At 43.9% G+C, this 20,921-nt stretch overlaps 1 protein-coding gene across 2 annotated transcripts in view; it reads right to left on the reverse strand.

Annotated features, from left to right (window-relative positions):
• Positions 1-261: 261 nt before the first annotated feature.
• Positions 262-20,921, reverse strand: part of ZNF385D (zinc finger protein 385D) — a 401,815-nt gene continuing 381,155 nt past the window's right edge. For both annotated transcript variants that reach the window (XM_054161238.1, XM_054161240.1), the window contains 4 exons: positions 11,469-11,702; positions 8,107-8,285; positions 6,313-6,414; positions 262-578 (listed from right to left, as the gene is read on the reverse strand). In XM_054161238.1, coding sequence (XP_054017213.1) covers positions 345-578; positions 6,313-6,414; positions 8,107-8,285; positions 11,469-11,702 — 749 coding nt within the window. In that variant the 3' untranslated portion in view covers positions 262-344. The remainder of the gene's footprint in view (positions 579-6,312; positions 6,415-8,106; positions 8,286-11,468; positions 11,703-20,921) is intronic.

Genomic DNA, 20,921 nt, shown 5'->3' on the forward strand with positions numbered 1-20,921 from the left:
ATAAGTTTTATATGTCACTAGCAAGTCAATGCTGGAGATCAGTTCTAAAACAACCCATACAGAAGAGGAATGTTCTCATCTGAAGAAAATACTGCCCATTCCCCTTTTTAGATTTTGTTCAATTCTCTATCAAAAGTCCTGGCTCTTCGTGTATACTTTGATCTATAAATAAACACTGCATAGTTCAATGAGCTTCTTTTGTTTTTTCTTTTTTTTTTTTCCCTTTTTTTTTTCTTTTTTTCTTTTTTTTTTTTTGTGTCTGTTTTGCTTTGCTTTGCTTTGCTTTGTTTGCTTTGCTTCGATTTGAAAAATTATTGCAGTACAATTAATTCCTGTCTGGGAGTTCAGTAAGGAGCAAAGAGCACAGGAGTGTGGGTGGTCCGTATAGGCCCTGGAGCTGGTCGTAGGAGTGCTGGAGGAAGTGCTGAAGTCTGGAAAAGGGTGGCTGCTGGGGCCGTGCGAAGACTGAAAGGGGAATTCACAGCCACAGCAGCAGCTGCTGCTGCAGCTGCTAGTGGATTTGGTAAGATTCGTGGAGCCATCGGCTTTGAAGGTTCCTTTGAAAATACTAATTTTACCTGTGGGGAAGAGAGAAAACAAACAAACAGAGAGACATCATTTGTTTGCGTTAGAGACACGGCAGGGAGTGCAACTTCAGACTGCAAGTACAAAATCAATCACAGGATGTTAGGGGCTGCAAGGGACCTCGAAAGCTCGTCCAGTCCAACCCCCCTGCCAGAGCAGGAGCACCTAGAGCAGGAGCACCTAGAGCAGATCACACAGGCAGGCATCCAGGCAGGTCTGGAACATCTCCAGAGAGGGAGAGTCCACAACCCCCCTGGGCAGCCTGTTCCAGGGCTCTGTCACCCTCATAGGGAAAAGATTCTTCTTCAGATTCACGTGGAACTTCTTATGCCTCAGCTTCCACCATTGCCCCCTGTGCTGTCATTGGGCATCACCCAGCAGAGCCTGGCTCCATCCTCTTGGCACCCTGCACAGCTTTATAAACAGTAATGAGGCCACCCCTCAGTTTCGTCTTCTCCAAGCTACAGAGCCCTCAGCTCCCTCAGGCTCTGCTCATAAGGAAGATGTTCCACTCCCCTCATAATTTTTGTGGCTCTGCACTGGACTCTTCCAAGCAGTTCCTTGTGGTCCTTCCTGACCTGAGGGGCCCAGAACTGGACACAATATTCCAACTGCACTCTCAGCAGGGCAGAGTAGAGGGGGAGGAGAAGCTCTCTCAACCTACTAACCACAGCCCTTCTAATCTACCCCAGAAAATCAAGCGAGAGAGGCTTGTAGTGGCTACTGACTCTATCGTTTGCAGGCTTGTGACAGGACATATGATCTCACAGTAAGCAGAATTGACTTGGGGACAAAGAGTTTCAATGTTCCTGCCTTTTTGTGGAGATGTATAATTCAATATGAGATCAGAAATCAAAGCAAACCTAAAAAGGAGCTGGGGAATCTGTGCTGAGGTAAAGCTGCATGCATCCTGAGAGAATCAAATAAGGGAAAACCAGCCATCATTTAAAAGACTGAAACCTGGCCAGCTTTATGAAGGAGACCAAAGCAGAAGCAACACACCCCCTCTGTCCCAGCCTGACAAAGAAGGTATTTTCATTTCCTTCATTAGGATGCAGTTTCTATTTCAAGGGAAGCTCTCCAGCTAGCTGCTTCTCGTGAGGTTCTGTCTCTAATAACAAGCAAATAAGCAAAGCAGAAAGTCTCCTGTGTTTCACATGTTCAAACAGGTGACGGTGTCTGTGGATGCTACCCTATGTCATCTTGCTGTGTCATCAACTGCTTTCCACTGCAACACTGCACACTCTTGCAAGGACTGTGCCACTTTTGTGGCAGATATTGTAAGGAGTGGTCACAGGAAAAGCCTTGCCTGTATCATTTAGTGTGGTGTCTAACCACGATGTTTTTGTCATTGCCACTGAGGTTTCTGCCTTAAAAATGTTTAAATTCTGAGTCCTGTGCACTACCAGAAACAATTTAGAAAACTTCTTGTTCAGAGCTTCCAAAAAGAAAAAGAAATGAAATAACTGGCACCAACCCTGAAGCTTTTTCCCAGGCTGATTGAAAAGATTCCCAGAGGTCCATTGGTATTTAAGAGAATTCATATCTGGCATGCATAGAAATGAACAGCAGAGAAGTCTGTGTAGACTGCTGCAGATCTTGGTGGGATTTCAAGTTCCTAATGAGATGCCAGGAGCTTGAGTACTTTTGTTGTTCTGGTTTTGTAAGTCTGAGATGAGAATAGAAACCTCATCCACTCTCTGAGCAAAGTCCCCATTGGCTCTGCTGGACTTTTGGTGGGGCTGTGTCCTGGCATGACCTTTGCAAAGGACAGAAACCTGCATCTGTAGTATGGAATATTTAGGCTCTGAATGTATCTACCATGCCATGGTACACCTCAGTGTAAGTGCAGACACTTCTTGCACACATGGAAACACAATTTCTCACCCTTGAAAGGAGCTTTCAGATAGTTAACTTGCACTGTGTTGGTCTAATATTTGCAATTCAGTGGTATATTGGTGAGTGAAGGGTCAAAAATTAAAGGAGTACTGTGGCAGTTTTAGGGTGATGCCTAGGAAATTTGCCACAGATTGAGTGGGAAGTGGTAGAATGTAAATAAATTACAACTGGATGTAAAGGGACAACAATGATAATCCCATTGGGGAGGAAGTTTTACACAGAGAGAGTGATTGCCCATTGGAATGTGCTGCCCGAGGAGGTGGTGGGGTCACCATCGCTGGGGGTGTTCAGGACGAGGCTTGACAGGGTGCTTGGTTCCATGGTTGAGTTGATTAGGTGGTGTTGGATGATAGGTTGGACACGATGATCTTGAAGGTCTCTTCCAACCTGGTCTATTCTATTCTATTCTATTCTATTCTATTCTATTCTATTCTATTCTATTCTATTCTATTCTATTCTATTCTAACATAAAGTTAGTTGGCTAAACTAACTTTGTCTCTTTCTAAGCTCTTCACTCTAGCTGGTTGCTTCTGCTGGCTTGCTGACCTTGGCTGCATTGCTTTCTTGTGGCTAAGTACTAACAAGCTACTCTCTGCCCTTCTCTCAATTTGTTTTCCTTGTACAGGGTGGGGGGAAGGGGACAGAGAGGTGGAAGCTATTGGAAGCCCCTGGATTTGTCCAGAGGGTTCTTGTGTTGTTTATAAATTGTAAATATATGTAAAACTTGTATATTTTTTAACATACTCATTGAATTTCATATTTCTATTGTAGTTTTGCTTGTAAATGCAGCTTCATTGGCTTCCAGCTGAGCTGGGCTGGCAATTTTATTTGGGGGGTCATTTCACCCCCCCAGGCACTCTGGTGTCAGCCACTAGTGACTTTCATCATTACGCTCCCACTGTTGACAAAAAAATCTATCGGTTCTTTGACAGCTACATGGAAACCAGATTCTTAGTTTTCTTAATACCCATTGGCAGCTGTGCTGGCCTCAAGGTCCTTTGAAGCTCTGGGAGAGACCCTCAGAGGTGATCAGATTCTCTAATTCTCTCAGTGGGGGACTACAATGGCTGCTACATGCAGATGTCCTTACAATCTGATCTTCTTGATCAGTGTTACACCCACCGATCACAGCTGTCTTCTTCTCTTGCTGACCTTTGACTTTTTCCTCCTTCCTTACATGTTTTAATAAATGCTAAATTTCAGCTTTGTTTAGAACAGAAAAGAAAGGAAAAAAAAAAACTCTCAAAAAATAAATACATTTTTTTTTAAAGTCCTGGTTACAAAGAACAAAACAATTCCAGCCACAGGGTTTGGAATTCCCAGGGAAGGATGTTTTTCATGATTTATTTTATGGACTATTCAATGTCTGATAACCTCTTTCTCTCCAGTGTGGTATTTCACAGATGCTGGACAGTTGGGGATAAAGAGCTATCAAGTAAGTTCCAATATTACAAGATGTCTTAAACACCGAAATATTGCTCTGGGAATTCATAAAGCTTCTTTCTCTGAAGCAAGCAAAGCCACACCAGCAAAAGCAGTACCAGTGATACTGTAAAGGAGGCACTGGAAAGTTTTAGGTCTAAAAAGAATATGAAAATGTAGTATTTCCTTTACTTAGATATTCTGTAGGGGAACAAAATTAATTTGGTGATGTTCATACACTTGTGGTCACAGAACAAAGATCTTCTGTGATTGTTTACATTGTTTATATTGCTTTGTCAACTGCTTGAAAGAGTCCAGCACAGAGCCACAAAAATGATTAGGGGAATGGAACATCTTCCTTATGAGCAGAGCCTGAGGGAGCTGAGGGCTCTGTAGCTTGGAGAGGAGGAGCCTGAGAGGTGACCTCATTCATGTTGATAAAGATGTGCAGGGTGAGTGCCCAGAGGCTGGAGCCAGGCTCTGCTGGGTGATGCCCAATGACAGCACAAGGGGCAGTGGGGGAAGCTGAGGCAGAGGAAGTTTCACATAAATATGAGGAAAACAATTTTCACTGTGAGGGTGACAGAACACTGGCACAGGCTGCCCAGGGGGGTTGTGGAGTCTTCCTCTCTGGAGATATTCAAGACCCGCCTGGATGTGTTCCTGTGTGATGTGCTGTAGGTGCTCCTGCTCTGGCAGGAGGGTTGGACCGGATGATGTTTTGAGGTCCCTTCCAGCCCCTAACATTCTGTGGTTAAAAGGCTAGGACAATCTTGCTGATCTTTGAGCTATTGGGAACTTCAATGAAGTTAGATAGCTTTTTATTTAAGCAAACTACATGGTTCTGGTTTCAAGATATCTGCATAACTGGTAATATTTAGGGTGTAGAGTACCTTGCACTTTCACTTCAAACCTTTCTGCAGTACTAACAAATACACATGTCAACATAAGAGTAGAGTAGCCATCAGTCCTGTCATTTCCAATGAAGTAAAATGAGAAACAGAAAATAATTGGAGAAATTAATGGAGAGTAAAGAGAAAGTCTACAGCTCATCAAAACCAGTTACATTAGAAGTGAAATTAGCATATTTTGTTGGGCTTGTGTTGTGTCATTCTGCATTTCCAATTACATCAATTATTTATTTGTTTATTATGTCTTTATTTTAAAACAGAACGACTCAATGGAGAACTGCTTTCCTCTTTTCTCATGCAGCCTTCATTCCTCTACAGACATTGGTTCCTTTATTGCTAGCTCCTTCTTAAAGCTCCTTTCTCTCTTTGCTAACCTCTGGCCTGTCTTGTATGTTGTGAGCAAGCGGGAGTGAGGGAGCAGGAGAAGGACACACAGCCATTACTTGTCTATGCAGCAACTTACAGGGCTCGACCCTTGGCAGGAGTTCTCAGAAATCACCATTAGATAAATTGGCAGAGAACTGTGCACTACAGCAACAGTAATGTAACACTTCTTTTAAACCCCTGGGAAACAATGCATTTCCTAATGGAATAACAATGCTTTCAGAGAGGCTTTAGTGAATCCATCTCCTACTTACCTCATTATATACTTTTTGGTTCTTTCGGTATAGGTTTTATGTATTGGACACCTTGGTCTTCCTGGTTGAGTAGCTGAAAAAATGTGTGGGGACTACTCTACTAGTGGATCTACTAGAATGATGTACTGCATTACACCACAGCATCTGGGAAAGCTCATACTCAGCTGAATCATGCATGAATATATCACTCATGAGGGCTGCCCTAACAAGAACACAATTTTGGTTGCCAAGAATAAAAGCTTTAACTCGGCTTAAAGAGAACTGAGATTTCACAGGGAAAAGCTCCACATTCTGCCTGCATTAGAGAAGGCAGCCAAGGCATAAGGATCTAATCTCTATGAGGCTAATGAATAAACGTCCTCCCTTTGCCAAAACTATTTAGAAACCTTTACAAAACATCAGATCACATAAAACAGTGTACCTGATAGAGGTAAGTCTTAAATGCTTCACAGGATCACAGGATGCTAGGAGGTGGAAGGAACCTCCAAAGATCATTGAGTTCAACCCCCCCTGCCATAGCAGGACCCTACAATCCAGCACAGATTACACAGGAATGCATCCAGATGGGTCTTGAAAGTCTCCAGAGAAGAAGATTTCACAACCTCTCCGGGGAGTCTGTTCCAGTGTGCTGTGACCCTCGCAGTGAAGAAGTTCCTCCTCATGTTGCTTCACTATCTCACCCACAATATAAGCTTCTTCTTAATTAATGGCAGCATCCTAGAGGGTTTTTTGTTTACACCATTCCTCTAACTTTAAACGTTCTTCTTCTCATTTTAATCATTCTTCCACTTCTATTTTCTAAAAGCCCTGCTCAGAAGGGTTGAAATAAAAATGAAATAAAACCGTGATTGTCTTACCCCTAGAGGATGTGTTCCCTTTTGGAGTTTGTTGTAAGGGCTGTATTTAGGTTTAGGTGGCTTCCCAGCAGCTCTGTCTTTGTGCCTTCTACTGCTTATGTGCTGTTAAAATACATTTGGGGAATAAAAGGAAAAGAAAGAAAGAAAAAATAAGAAGAAAGGAAGAGTGATAGTTTGTTAATAGATCATTTAGGCTTCTGCTTTACACAAAGATACTCCAATACTGAAAGCTGCTACTCTCCACAAGAGCATTACCTGGACTAATTAAATGCTGAATGGCAACAGGGTCTGTTCCAATCTGAATGATTCTTTGTGCATCACATATTGGGAGGGTAATTTTCAACAGTGCACAGTTCAATCCTGCTTCCACTGTAGTCAATTATTTTCTCACCTTTGGTGACTGAATCAGGTGAAAGACAGCTGCCTGTGAAAAATCCCCCCCTATCTCTGTATATCACCCATCAAATTCAACCCAATACCCATGGAAAACTTTGGAAGACTGTTAGACAGTAGAGCAGTTTGTGTTTTGGGAAGGGAGGGTGAGAGGGGATGAGAGGGGGAATCACAAAATTGTTTTAATTCCTAAGAAGCCTGCAGATCCTTTCAAGATTTCAGCTGAAAGATGGTTACAGATTAAACTAAGTGACAGTGTAAAAAACCCCACAAACAACACACCATGAATTCCACTTCATGGAGTCTATGAGATTGTACATGATGCCTTGCATGCAGAATTTATTTTATCATTAGATGCCAGAAATGTTTCTCAGATTTTTACTTTGGTTTTCATTCTGAAGTGAGTTTTCACCCAAAAAAACAAAACAAAAAAAGGACAAAGAAAGGGACTTTTAGTTTCTTTTCCTTGAAAGCAGAAGATAAATATGATAATTGTCCATTACTGAATTTATCTTCATTCTTATAAAGTTCCTTAACATGTACTTAATTCCAAAAGGCAGATGAAATTAAACTGGTTTTCAGAACAAATGCTTTGCTCATCTGAAGAAGAATGACTGAACATAGCATTGTAATTGAAATTCAGAGGTTGTGCTTCTCACTTACAGAGTAACACTAATAAAAATACACCACAAATCCTCTCCAGCCCACATTTCTCAGGGGGTAATTCAGTGTTCTATAAAAGTACTGGCTACATCCACCTCCACATCTTTGTCAAGGCAAATACCATGTGCTACACTAAATGGCAGAGTATATTAAGTCATGACAATTACACAACCTAAAGATAGATGTAACAGGTTGCAGCTTACAGCTTAGAATCATAGAATTGTTAGGGTTGGAAGGGACCTTTGAGGATCATCCAGTTCCAACCCTCCTGCCATGGGCAGGCACACCTCTCACTACATCAGGTTGCTCACAGCCACATCCAGCCTGGCTTTAAAAACCTCCAGGGATGAGGCTTCCACCACCTCCCTGGGCAGCCTGTGCCAGGCTCTCACCACCCTCATGGGCAAGAATTTCTTCCTAACATCCAATCTGAATCTCCCCATTTCTAGTTTTGCTCCATTCCCCCCAGTCCTATCACTCCCTGACACCCCATAAAACACTTACAACTATTTAAGAAATATATATAATCATGAGCTTTTGAGAACACATTTTCTGTGCAAGGGAAACATCATATCCAAACCAAAACATGCAGCATGACAGCCAAGTAGATAGGGCAAAATCTGCAAGCTCCACTTGGACGTGACCGGTTAGACTGGCGGATGCGGACCGCGTTGGTACTTTGCCACCATAAAACCACAGAACAGCCAAGGATTCACACTCTGCAAGCCAGCTGAGTACCTGTTTCAGTTGTGTCTCAGAGTTTACGTGCACATCACATATTTCACAGTGAAATGTTTTGTTCTGAAGGCCTGTGTTCCCTTTATTGACAGGTCCTTTGCCTTTGACACCTGCCCGGGGAAAGGCTTTTATGGTTCCACTTCCATTGCGAGCTTCCAGCATAGTTTTGTGCTTAGTCCCTGGAGACATCAGAAACGGGAAACAGAAACAACTTTGGCAACTTGGTCGAGTTCATTGTTTTCTTTTCTTTCTACCAGAAAATCCCATGAAGCTCAGCTTGGTGCCTTTGCTATCCTTGGAATATGCCTGTGATTGTCTGGATCACATTCATACCAATGGAACAGTATTTCAGCTCTGCTGTTTAATTATTGAATTAGATAGCTGTAGGCAACTCACTTTAGCAAAAAGACCCAAAGCAAACACCACAGCAGCAAGAGTGGCACAGTCAGGTGTCCTGAGGAGAAGTTAAATGGGTGTGACTTTTCTCATTAACTCCTGCTGCTAATAAAGTCTTGATTGTAGTTGCCAAGGAGGAGTAATTCAGGTTTTTAAAGATGTTGTTGGCTTTGATTTGTAGCTGTCCCGAAAGGATTGATGAACAGCATGTGTGAGGTAGCTTACACTTCAATCCATAATTAACTAATTACTCACAAAATCAAAAAGGGGCAGAGGTTCCTGACAGCAAACTGTGGAACCTTAGTGGCCTGGACAGAAACCAAAATGTGTGAGAAACATACATGTGTGTGGGGATGGGAAATGCATTTGCATTTTTATTATAGTTAAGGTTGGATAGAAAACAAAAGCACTTTATTGAGCCTCCTTTATTCACACCAAACAACTTTTTACACTGCTGACTTCCATGCAGGTAATCTGTGATGTTAATGAACCACATGGTTTAGTTGATTAGGTGGTGCTGGATGATGGGTTGGATGTGATGATCTTGAAGGTCTCTTCCAACCTGGTCTATTCTATTCTATTCTATTCTATTCTATTCTATTCTATTCTATTCTATTCTATTCTATTCTATTCTACTCCTATGTACAAAATTAGAGTTCCACTTGTAATTATTGTACATATTCCCCTCCACACTGTCAGAAGCATGTGAGCACACATGGAGTTTCTAAGCAGAGGAGGCAAAAAATTGGATGCTTATGTTGAAATCTGAAGAATAATTTCTTTTTCCCTGTCGTCTTGATGAGAGAAATGTCTGAGCCTAATATGAAGTTAAATAGATAAAAGGGGTAGAGCTTTATGAACTTGAATTTTTGTCAGCTGAAGATCTGGCATAGAGCAAACACAGCATTCAGAACTGATTAGGCTTTGTTCCTCATGAATACTAACAAATTATAATTTCCTTTTTAATTTAGAGAAGCCAAAGCTGTTTCTCTCTCTTTTTAAAAATTATTATTATTATTACATCATAGAATAGAATCACAGAATCAACCAGGTTAGAAAAGACCTCAGAGGTAATCAAGTCCAACCTATTACCTAACACCTAACATCTCATGACAACTAAACCATTGCTTTAAGTGCCACATCCAATCCTTTTACGAACACTTCCAGTGATGGGGACTCCACCAGCTCCCTGGGCAGCACATCCCAATGGCCAATCTCTCTTTCTGGGAACAACTTTCTCCTCACCTCGAGTCTAAACCTCCCCTGGTGCAGCTTGAGACTGTGACCTCTTGTTCTGGTGCTGGTTGCCTGGGAGAAGAGATCAACCCCCACCTGGCTACAACCTCCCTTCAGGTAGTTGTAGACAGCAAGAAGGTCTCCCCTGAGCCTCCTCTTCTCCAGGCTAAGCAACCCCAGCTCCCTCAGCCTCTCCTCACAGGGCTGTGCTCAAGGCCTCTCCCCAGCCTTGTTGCCCTTCTCTGGACACGTTCAAGTCTCTCAATGTCCTTCTTAAATTGAGGAGTCCAGAACTGGACACAGGACTCAAGGTGTGGCCTATCCAGTGCTGAGTACAGGACAGAAGGACTTCCCTGCTCCTGCTGGCCACACTATTGCTGATGCAGGCCAGGATGCCATTGGCCTTCTTGGCCACCTGGGCACACTGCTGGCTCATGTTCAGCTGCTGTCCACCACTCCCCCCAGGTCCCTTTCTGCCTGGCAGCTCTCCAGCCACTCTGACCCCAGCCTGTAGTGCTGCATAGAGTTGTTGAGGCCAAAGTGCAGCACCCAGGACTTGGACTTGTTGAATGCCATCCTGTTGGACTCTGCCCATCTGCCCAGCCTGTCAAAGGTCCCTCTGCAGAGCCCTCCTACGCTCTAACAGATCAACACCTGCCCCCAGCTTGGTGTCATCTGCAAACTTACTGATGATGGACTCAATCTCCCTGTGCAGATCACCAATAAAGATATTGAACAGGATGGGGCCCAAGTCTGATCCCTGGGGACACCACTGGTGCCTGGCTGCCAGCTGGCTGTGGCACCATTCACCACCACTCTCTGGGCACAGCCTCCAGCCAGTTCCCAACCCAGCGCAGAAACCTCTTGATTATTTCCCTGCAGGTGTATCATCATTGTATCCTATGTTTCAGAGATTCTCTGTCTGTTGCTTAATTCTGTTGACTGTACAGGCAGGTAACCCCTGACATTCCAAATGAGCAGTTTTTCTCTGCAATGGTTATAGATGTCCATTGTCATCCTATTAAACCCCACGGTCATTTAATCCTGCTCACCACAAAGCCAATCAATAAGATGCTTAAAATAGTGATTGTGAGTGATGGCTCCCTGCTACTGGAACTTCACAATGTTGCTGGCTCTAATAACAAGAAAAGACTTAAAAATTAAGAAGGATGGAGGCAAGCAATTACCCATTCAAATCTCATGCAGCAGCAGCTCTCAGCAGATGAAAAACAAAGGGCAAAACAGGCATAATTTTAACAAGTTATTAAGGGGCAACATGGATCTGAGAGCTCTAACTCATCACTGAACTCTGAGACTGATGAGCTCTCTTTCAACCTTAATTTGTTGGATTTCAAACAAAACTGATGGCATTCATACTGAGTTTGCTGTCTGGCACAAACAAAACTATGCCATCTCCGAACACCAAAGGTGATGAGGCATCAACTGCCATTCAGCTCTGTAAGTTTTGGAAGCTGCAGAAGGAAAAAAGGAAGAAAATCAGTAATTTGCATGCAAAAAGGAAAAAAACCTCTTTCGTTCCCCTTTATGGAAGCCTCTTTGCCTGCCATTTTTATTCTTTAATAGTTTATGAATTCCATGTAATTGCCAGTTTTCTGCCACCTCTTTTGTCCCCTGCTGCAAGAGATCTAATCTGTTCAGGGGAAGATAATTGCAGAGCTCTTGAGACAGAAGGAAGCAAGAGGAAGAAATCGAGCACTGCTCCATCTCACCACTGTTGTGCGCCTCCAGCTGTGAGGCAGAGTTGACAGCAACTTTGCATAGTGAACAGTACAGCAGTCTTTTTGCTTTCTCCTCCTCAGTCTCAACAGAAGGGCATGTGGTGCTCCCAGTGGACGTCGTGGGGATTTTCTCCACTTTGGAGGTGATCTCAGTTGTCATCACACTGCTCTTCCGGATCTCCACGGTGGTCATCGTTGATATTGCTGGTGTTCCCGGGGTACCCTCTGCGGGCAAAGACAGCAGATGGAAGGAGACAAAAAAAAAACAACAAAGAGGAAACTTTGTGACCTTTGTTGCATCTTAATGCTGTAGCCAGAAAGGCAGATCATGCTGGTGATGGTTGAGAACACAAAACCATGTAGTCAGTAGACCTAATTATTCTGTTAGCTGCATCACACAATTGTAACAAAATGCACTCAGCTTCACTGGCCCAGGTGAGAGGATACCTTGTCTAAAACACCTAAATGATGCAAGCTGCCTTCCAATACCTGAAGGCATCCTACAGGAAGGCTGTGTCCTGAAGGGTCAAACCCCCAAACGTGCCCTAGCCCAGACAATGGCTAAGCACCTGTGGGTGTGCTAACCTGGACACTTCCTGGGGTCCAGATAGCCAAGGCAAATGTACAGCACATGTGATTAACCTTGTAAGCACCACTGGGTGTGCAATCCTGGACACTTCCTGGGGTCCAGGTGAAGATGTACCATGTGTGATCAACTTTGTAACACAGCTGTGAACTGTGTGTGCCCCTGGCTATGTTTGGATATGCCACATCCTATAGGTCCAGTTATCAGGGTTTTGTGTTACCAAAGGGCATTAATTGTCTTGGGACACTATTTAAACCAGCCAAAAAGTTAGGCAACTTCCCTTGTTCTCATCCAGCAAGCAAAAAGAGCCAAATGCTGCCTGAGTAGCAGCTGAAGAACCTGCTCTAGCAGACAGACAGCTTCACCCAGGCTTTGCACCTGGACCAAGGCAGAAAGGGGAAAAACTCCAAGGGAATTGAATCCCAGAAGAAGACGCAGCCCAGTGATGGAGCACACAAGAGAGAAAGGTTAGATCTGTGCTTAAGTCATATAACTGTCTTTATATGTGGAGTGTAAAACCCACAACCAAGCCATTGAAGCTGTGACTACATTTTGTGCATAAGTTCAGGTGGTGTTTGAAGATATCACCACCAGGAAATATTCATCATCAAATATATACAAATACACACTTTTATTACAGGCTGGAGAGGGACTTTTCATAAGGGTGTCTAATGGTAGGACAAGAGGGAATGGTTTTAAGCTGAGGAAGAGTAGGTTTAGACTGATTCTTAGGAAGAAGTTCTTCAGTACGAGGGTGGAGAGTCTCTGGGATAGGTTGCCCAGTGTGGTTGCAGATGCCTCCTCCCTGGGGTTGTTTAAGGCCAGGTTGGATGAGGCTTTGAGCAGCTGAGTCTAACTGAGAGGCATCTCTGACCATGGCAGGGGGGTTGGAGTGGGGATCTCTGAGGTCCCTTCCAACCAAAGCCATCTATGATTTGAAGACTCTGATTTGACTAACAGTAGGGAACTGAATGTGACCTTATTCTTTATATTCAGTGTTGTTACAAAATACAGTAGTCCCACGTATCAAAATGCCACAGGTCCTGTGTCCTGCATCCTGCTAACCACCAGTAAATACAGCATTAATAAACTGAAAAGATGGGTCACTAGAACTGTGCTGCACACCTGAAAGAGAATCCACTAAAAGAGGATATGTAAACTACCAGTACAACAGGCAGGTAAAACTTACACGCAGCAGATTCATAAACCACCTTATCAGCACAGAGTCCTCCCAGTGATTGAGTAGGCAAATGGAAGTTTTAACATTTTATACTAATGACACCAAAATGATAGCAGTTGTATGTTAGAATAGAATCATACAACTGTCAGGGTTGGAAGGGACCTCAAGGATCATTTAGTTCCAGCCCCCCTGCCACAGACAGGGACTCCTCACACTACAGCAGGTTGCTCACAGCCACATCCAGCCTGGCTTTCAAAACCTCCAGGGATGAGGCTTCCACCACCTCCCTGGGCATCCTGTTCCACTGTCTCACCACTCTCATGGAGAAGAACTTCTTCCTAACATCCAATCTGAATCTACCCACTTCTAGTTGTTTTTTTCCATTCCCCCCCCCCAGTCCTATCACTCCCTGACACCCTAAAAAGCCCCTCCCCAGCTTTCTTGTAGCCTTCTTCAGGTACTGGAAGACCACAATTAGGTCTCCTGAGAGCCTTCTATTCTCCAGACTGAACAGCTCCAACTCCCTCAGTCTGTCCTCATAGCAGAGCAGCTCCAGCCCTCTGCTCATCCTCGTGGCCCTTCTCTGGACACGTTTGAGTATGTACAGATGCTTCCTGTAACAGGAAGGATCTTGGGACCTGATAAAATAAACTTGACTTGATATTAACCAAAACTTATATTAAAAGGAGGAGGTTCATTATTAAGACACAGCATACCTTTATCCACACGTGATTGCTATCCATTGCTGCATACTAACAACACATGCTAACAACAGCAATTTACTGTACAGCATTCTGTATCTGAGAACTACACAGACACTAATAAGATTCCCATTCTGCTTATCAGTATCATGTTTGGAAAAACTGTAACCATATTATATATCTAAATCTGTTTGGAGACCTGTTTGCAGTCTCAGCTTGCACCTAAGAACTTGTCTGTTCTTGTAGTTCTCCAATCCAAGAGAGAGAGAAAATACACAATGATATTGTGGTCTGAATTACACATGACATGGGGATATGTCTCATTTGCTGGTGAAGTACTTAGCAGGGTAAAGGTCAGTAAGATCCTGTACTAAGGGTGGAGAAAACAGTAAACAAGGGAGAGGAGACTGAGAGGAGGCTCAACAACTATTCTGTCTTTGCAGTGTTGCATTCTGTCTTATTAAACTTACTGAGCAGTAGCTTCCCCTGTAAAAAAATCTCAGTTACTTTACTGAGATATTCCTGGAAGTGGAGTTTCCAACACAGGAAGCTCATTTTGATGAGGGGTTTGGAGCACAGCCCTATGAGGAGAGGCTGAGGGAGCTGGGGGTGTTCAGCCTGGAGAAGAGGAGGCTCAGGGGAGACCTCATTGCTCTCTACAACTACCGGAAATGAGGTTGCAGCCAGGTGGGGGTTGGTCTCTTCTCCCAGGCAACCAGCAACAGAACAAGAGGACACAGTCTCAAGGTGCACCAGGGGAGGTTTAGGCTGATGCTAGGAAGAAATTCTTCCCAGAAAGAGAGATTGGCCATTGGAATGTGCTGCCCAGGGAGGTGGTGGAGTCACCATCACTGGAGGTGTGGATGTGGCACTTGGTGCCATGGTTTAGTTGATTAGATGGTGTTGGGTGCTTGGTTGGACTTGATGACCTCTGAGGTCTTTTCCAACCTGGTTAATTCTATGTTCTATGTTTCATACAACCCTTGGTATTAGTAGTGCTGCACCTGCACCATGCTTTATTAACTGCAATCTTTTAGACTAGGCAAAATAACAATTCTTCAGCTTAAGGATCTTAGCAACTGCTGTGGTGTAGGAGGGACACAACTTCTTGATGCTGCAGAGGTGTATTTCAGCTGAACACTGTGTAAAAAATTCCTTAATGAAGAACATGCCTAATAAGTACACAATAGGTGATTTGGAACAAGTGGAAACACACAGAGACATGATTCAGAAAAAAGATTAATTCATTGAAGAAAGTGTAGAAAATTAGGATGCTTTTAAGTAAAGACATTTGCAGGAATCCACACTCAGTATTCAAACAGAATTAAGAACACTCCCAGTACTGCTTTTTGGGGATTACTCTTTTTTCTTTGTTTCACTTGGGGTTGCTGTCTTTCACACAATCACAGAATAACTGAGGCTGGAATAGACCTCTGAGATCATCATCAAGTCCAGCCTATGACCTAACACCTTATCCACTAAGTGCCATATCCAATCTTTCCTTAAGCTCCTCCAGTGATGGCAACTCCACCAGCCCCCTGGGCAGTCCATCCCAGTGTCTGATTCCCCTTTCCGTGAGGAAGTGCTTCCTAACATCCAACCTAAACCTCCCCTGGCACAGCTTCAGGCCATGCCCTCTGTCTTGTCACAAGTTGCCTGGCAGAAGAGCCTGACCTCCACCTTACTTCAGCCTCTCTTCAGGTAGTTTGAGAGAGTGGTAAGGTCCCCCCTGAGTCACCTCTTCTCCAGGCTAAGCAACCGAGCTTCCTCAGCCTCTCCTCATCAGCAAGAGGGAACAGCCTCAAGCTGCCACTGGGTAGGTTCAGACTGGACATTAGGAAACCTTTTTTCATGGCAAGAGTGGTCAGGGATTAGAATGTGCTGCCCAGGGTGGTGGTGGAGTCACCAACCCTGGATGTGTTTAAAGGTGTTTTGGATGTGGTGCTTGGGGCTATGGTTTAGGGTTGAACATTGTAGGGGTTCTAGGTTGAACTTGGTGATCCTGACGGTCTTTTCCAACCTGAATATTTCTGTGATTCTGTGACTAAGAAATGATCTAAAACTGAGTTGGAAATCCAGTCACAGCCAAACTGAAGGTCTGTTTCTGGTGGTGCAGTGTTGCAGCCTTGTGCTATTTTCATACCACTGGCCTGTAGCAAATATTCACTCTTGCAACTGCTTAGATTTGGCATAGAAGATGATTGCTAATATTGTATGGAAGTGGAATCCAGCATCCAAAGCAGGATTCACAACAATGCAGTCACATTTCTGGTCTTAGTATAGCAACAGAATAAAAAATTTAAAATACAAAGCAAAATAATTAAACTCTAATCTTGGCAACTGGCAAAAACCAAAGGTTGATTTTGAGCAAAAAGCAAAACCAGATGGAAACTATTCTGTGTGAATAGTCTCTTTAGGGCACTGCAGATACCCCAGCTCAACTGGAAACCTGTGATTTAAGATCCTCCTGAGTAAGCAGGATTAATTTTATATCCCAGATACAAGCCTCATGAATTTTCTGTAGGCTGAAGAAACAGAAAGCTGCAACTCATATTTTCATCCCAGTATATGAAAGTCTCCCTCTTCAGTTCCTTCTGCTGAGTGTAAGAATTTCTTATCCCCAAACTATAAATACACTCACTAAGAGAAAAGTGCTCTGAGTTGAAACAAATCAAACTATTTATGAGCCTGATTTCTCTTCCACAATCTCAAGTTGTATGCCGTTAAAAATATCCCATTTAGCACATAACTCATGCGCTCTGCTCTCATTTAAATCAAGCTTTGCCTGTGACACACAGTGAGTGAGCACTGATCCCATAGTGCTCTCCAGCAAAAAGCAAGCACAAACAGCCCACTCTTCCACACAGAAATTGGAAAGCCCATTCTTTCTTATGACAAGGAGAACTTTATATGACATATTTCACTATACTACGAGACATCATTTCAAAGACATCAGCAGCTAGCTCTGTTATCTGCATCAAGTAACTGAGTCTTCCCATTCAAGGTTCTTCATACTGGTATGTTCAAAGGTCTAGGCATATTATTTTCCTGTCTGCCAAGAAGCAGGTAATCAGTTTCACAGAATCACAGAATTATTGAGGCTGGAACAGACCTCTGGGATGACAGGACCAGAGGATGTTAGAGGGTGGAAGGGCACTCCGGAGATCATCGAGTCCAACTGGCCTGCCACAGCAGGACCCTAGGATCCAGCACAGGGGTGGCAGTTTAGGCTAAGTGCCTCCTGTTGCTGCCACACAAGATACACCTCCGGTGTCCCCGGTGTCCAGCCCAGTGGGTGGACACAGGACATAGAGTATTTCATGCCCATAATGTCCTGCTCCCTATAAATCTGTCAGCAAGGTCTCACACTTCCTCTTTCTTCCCCTGCCGCTCCCGTGGGAGATGCTCCCTAGCTGGTAATGGAGGGGGAGTTATCTCAAGGCATCTTAGGCCTGGCTAGGCCTATTCCCAGGAGGAGAATCTCAGATCTGGCCAGCTGAGATCAGCCTAAGAGTGGAGGGAGGGAAGGGAAGAAAGAACAAGAAAGAGCCCTGGGGCTTTTGGGTATACCCTCAGATAAGCATAGAATACATAGAATACATAGAATAAACCAGGTTGGAAGAGACCTTCAAGATGATCGCGTCCAACCCATCAACCAATCCAACACCGCCCAAACAACTAACCCACGGCACCAAGCACCCCATCAAGTCTTCTCCTGAACACCTCCAGTGATGGCGACTCCACCACCTCCCCAGAAGGAGAAGGGGAGTGCTGGGAGGCTTCTGGGAATGCTATAAGGGAGTCTGTATGCTTTGGGTTTCTTTTGTCACTGTGCTTGTAGCTCTCTGTAATCCTCTGCAATCCATTTGTCTGAGTCTCATTTCTCTGCCCCAGTGGGAGGCAAGAGAGGATCTGTCTGGCCTCCAACCATGGACAACAGGTCACACAGGAATGCATCCAGATAGCTCTTGAAAGACTCCAGAGGAGACTCCACAACCTCTCTGGGCAGCCTCTTCCAGTGCTCTGGGACCCTCACAGTCAAGAAGTTCCTCCTCATGTTGAGGTGGAACCTCCTGTGCAGTAGTCTCTATTCATTGCCCCTTGTCCTATCCCAGGGTGCAGCTGAGCAGAGCCTGTCTCCTCCCTCTTGACCCCCAGCCCTCAAGATATTTAGAAACATTTATTAAACCCCCTCTCAGTCTTCTCTTCTCCAGACTGAACAGCCCCAGAACTCTCAGCCTCTCCTCACAAGGCAGTGCTCCAGTCCCTTCAGCATCCTTGGACTCTCCTTGGACTCTCTGCAGCAGATCCCTGTCTCTCTTGAACTGAGGAGCCCAGAACTGGATGCAATATTCCAGGTGAGGTCTCACCAGGGCAGAGTAGAGGGGGAGGAGAACCTCCCTTGATCTGTTGGAAACACTCTTCTTAGTGCACCCCAGGTCATTAAGTACAGCCTGTTTCCAGGGACTGCTTTGATAATTCCATGTTCTATGTTCTCTGGTAATGACGTTTAAGGATAAGACATAGTTTCTTTTGAATCTCTCTCTGTATATAACAGCGGAGTAGATAAAAAATAAAGTACCATCCCAAAATAACTGTGACTGACTTTTTTTTCATGTGGCTGACCTTTTGGAGCTCGTAACACAGGCATGTGTGCTAGCACATTGACTGGCTCTGGTATTTAAACAAAAACCAAAAAGCACTTTAAGGACATTTGACTCAAATGTATTCACTCCATTATGAATCACAGAGTCACTGAAAGTCAGGGACTGGAAGGGACCTCACAAGACCATCCAGTCCAACCCCTCTGCCAGAGCAGGATCACCTAGACCAGAATGTAGACCAGAAACTTGCTTACTCAGTGCTTGGTGGATATTTGACCCATCAGAATATCTTGTGCATGAAATCCTTTCAGTATCTCATGATGAAAATTCCAGCCATTAGACTTATGTTCAAAACCTGCATCCAATCTACTTTTCACAGCTATATCCTTCTCAGAATAGATATCTACTACTTTGAGAGCCAGAAGTATATTTTTAGAACTTTGAAGGACCAATTCTTTACAACTTTGAAAGCTCTAAGGAAATCTAATTGTGGCCTTACAGTATCTTAAGGGGGCCTACGAGAAAGCTGGGGGGGAGGGAGGGACTTTTTAGGGTGTCAGGGAGTGATAGGACTGGGGGAAATGGAGCAAAACTAGAAATGGGTAGATTCAGATTGGATGTCAGGAAGAAGTTGTTCCCCATGAGGGTGGTGAGACACTGGCACAGGTTGCCCAGGGAGGGGGTGGAAGCCTCATCCCTGGAGGTTTTGAAGACCAGGCTGGATATGGCTGTGAGCAACCTGCTGTAGTGTGAGGTGTCCCTGCCCATGGGAGGGGGGTTGGAACTAGATGCTCCTTGAGGTCCCTTCCAACCCTGAGAATTCTATGATTCTATGGATTTTTTGGTAAGAAAAAAATCCAATTATAAGGTCAGGGTTCAGAGGGCTAGATACCACACATCACAGGCTTTTTTGGTATAAAATATCAAAATACCTGAATGACAGTTGTGTAAGGATCTATTTTATGATAAGACCTCCTTCAGTGAAGCAACATGAAATATTAGATGTCATTATATTTATCTGATCTTTCACAGTGTGGACATTAATTAATATGCCATAATGGCCAAGTTAAGAGCTCTGAAGTAATAACCAAAGCTGTCTATGACCCAAGAGGGACAGAACTGAAGAATTTTTGATGAGCTGCCTTTTCTGATCTTGTTTTTTAAAAGCCAGATGTTCACCTGTTTTCTCTCCCTTCCTCCATCACTGTCCTGGCTTGTCAGTCACTGTCTTGATAACGTTGCTTGTTACTTTGCTTTGTCATTGTGATTGCTTTTGATATAAAGAAAGTGAAAGGTTGAACATATATAAAGTATCTCCCCAGCTGGAAGAGACTAAATCTTATCTCTCTTGATGTGAATCAACAAAGATAAAATCACCTTTGCTCCTACAGCTGCCTAGGGAGAGGATGGTGAAAAGACTCTCTGGAATGTCCAGCAAAAGGTAAGATTGTTGTGAAGGATGTGCCTGCTGGATCAGCTCTGCCTGCTGCTAGCACACCTGGCAGGCACATATGCATTAATGTGACTGGGGTGTGGGCCAGGGGAAGCTGCCATTAACTGGATAAAAGACACTAAACCTTAGCAGCTCAGTTGAGAGAATGAAAAAGACATCACTATGCAGCCTGAAAGCAGCAGCTCAAGAATCCTCTCTCCACCACCACACCATGCTGTGCCCTAAATTTTGCCTGCTGTGAGAAGAAAAGAAGAACTGGAGAAGAGAAAAGACATCTTCACTGAAGGTACCACATGTTGGAAGCTACTCAGAGAAGGACTTGGACTTTGGGATCTCTCCCTCCCTTCCTCCAGTGGACGACAGCATAAGCCAACAAGGATAACACCTCCTCCAAGCCAAAGTGGCAGCAACCTTCCTCGGACTTAAATCCTGTGTGTGGGGTGTGTGCAATATAATCCCTTTCCTGATCTTCTTCTCTCTTTCCCTCTTCCTTTCTCTCTTTCCCTCTTCCTTTCTCTCTTTCCCTCTTCCTTTCTCTCTTTCCCTCTTTCTTTCTCTCTTTCCCTCTTCCTTTCTCTCTTTCCCTCTTCCTTTCTCTCTTTCCCTCTTCCTTTCTCTCTTTCCCTCTTCCTTTCTCTCTTTCCCTCTTCCTTTCTCTCTTTCCCTCTTCCTTTCTCTCTCTCTCCTTCAGTAAATAGCATGTCTTTTTTGATATTTGGCCTTGTTTGTGTCTTTGATTTCACAACAGAGAAATGTTCAAAACAGAACCAAGTCTCTCTCCTTCTCTGGACCTAGACACCAACCTATGCTCAGATGTACAGAACAAGCACCACTGAAAAACTGAAGGACTGCAAATTTTCCCAGGACAAGCATGAAAGCCAGACACAAGGAATTTTCTTGGTTTGTAAGTGGGAAAGTAG

Source organism: Dryobates pubescens, chromosome 4, assembly GCF_014839835.1.
Source record: "Dryobates pubescens isolate bDryPub1 chromosome 4, bDryPub1.pri, whole genome shotgun sequence".
Lineage (NCBI taxonomy): Eukaryota > Metazoa > Chordata > Aves > Piciformes > Picidae > Dryobates > Dryobates pubescens.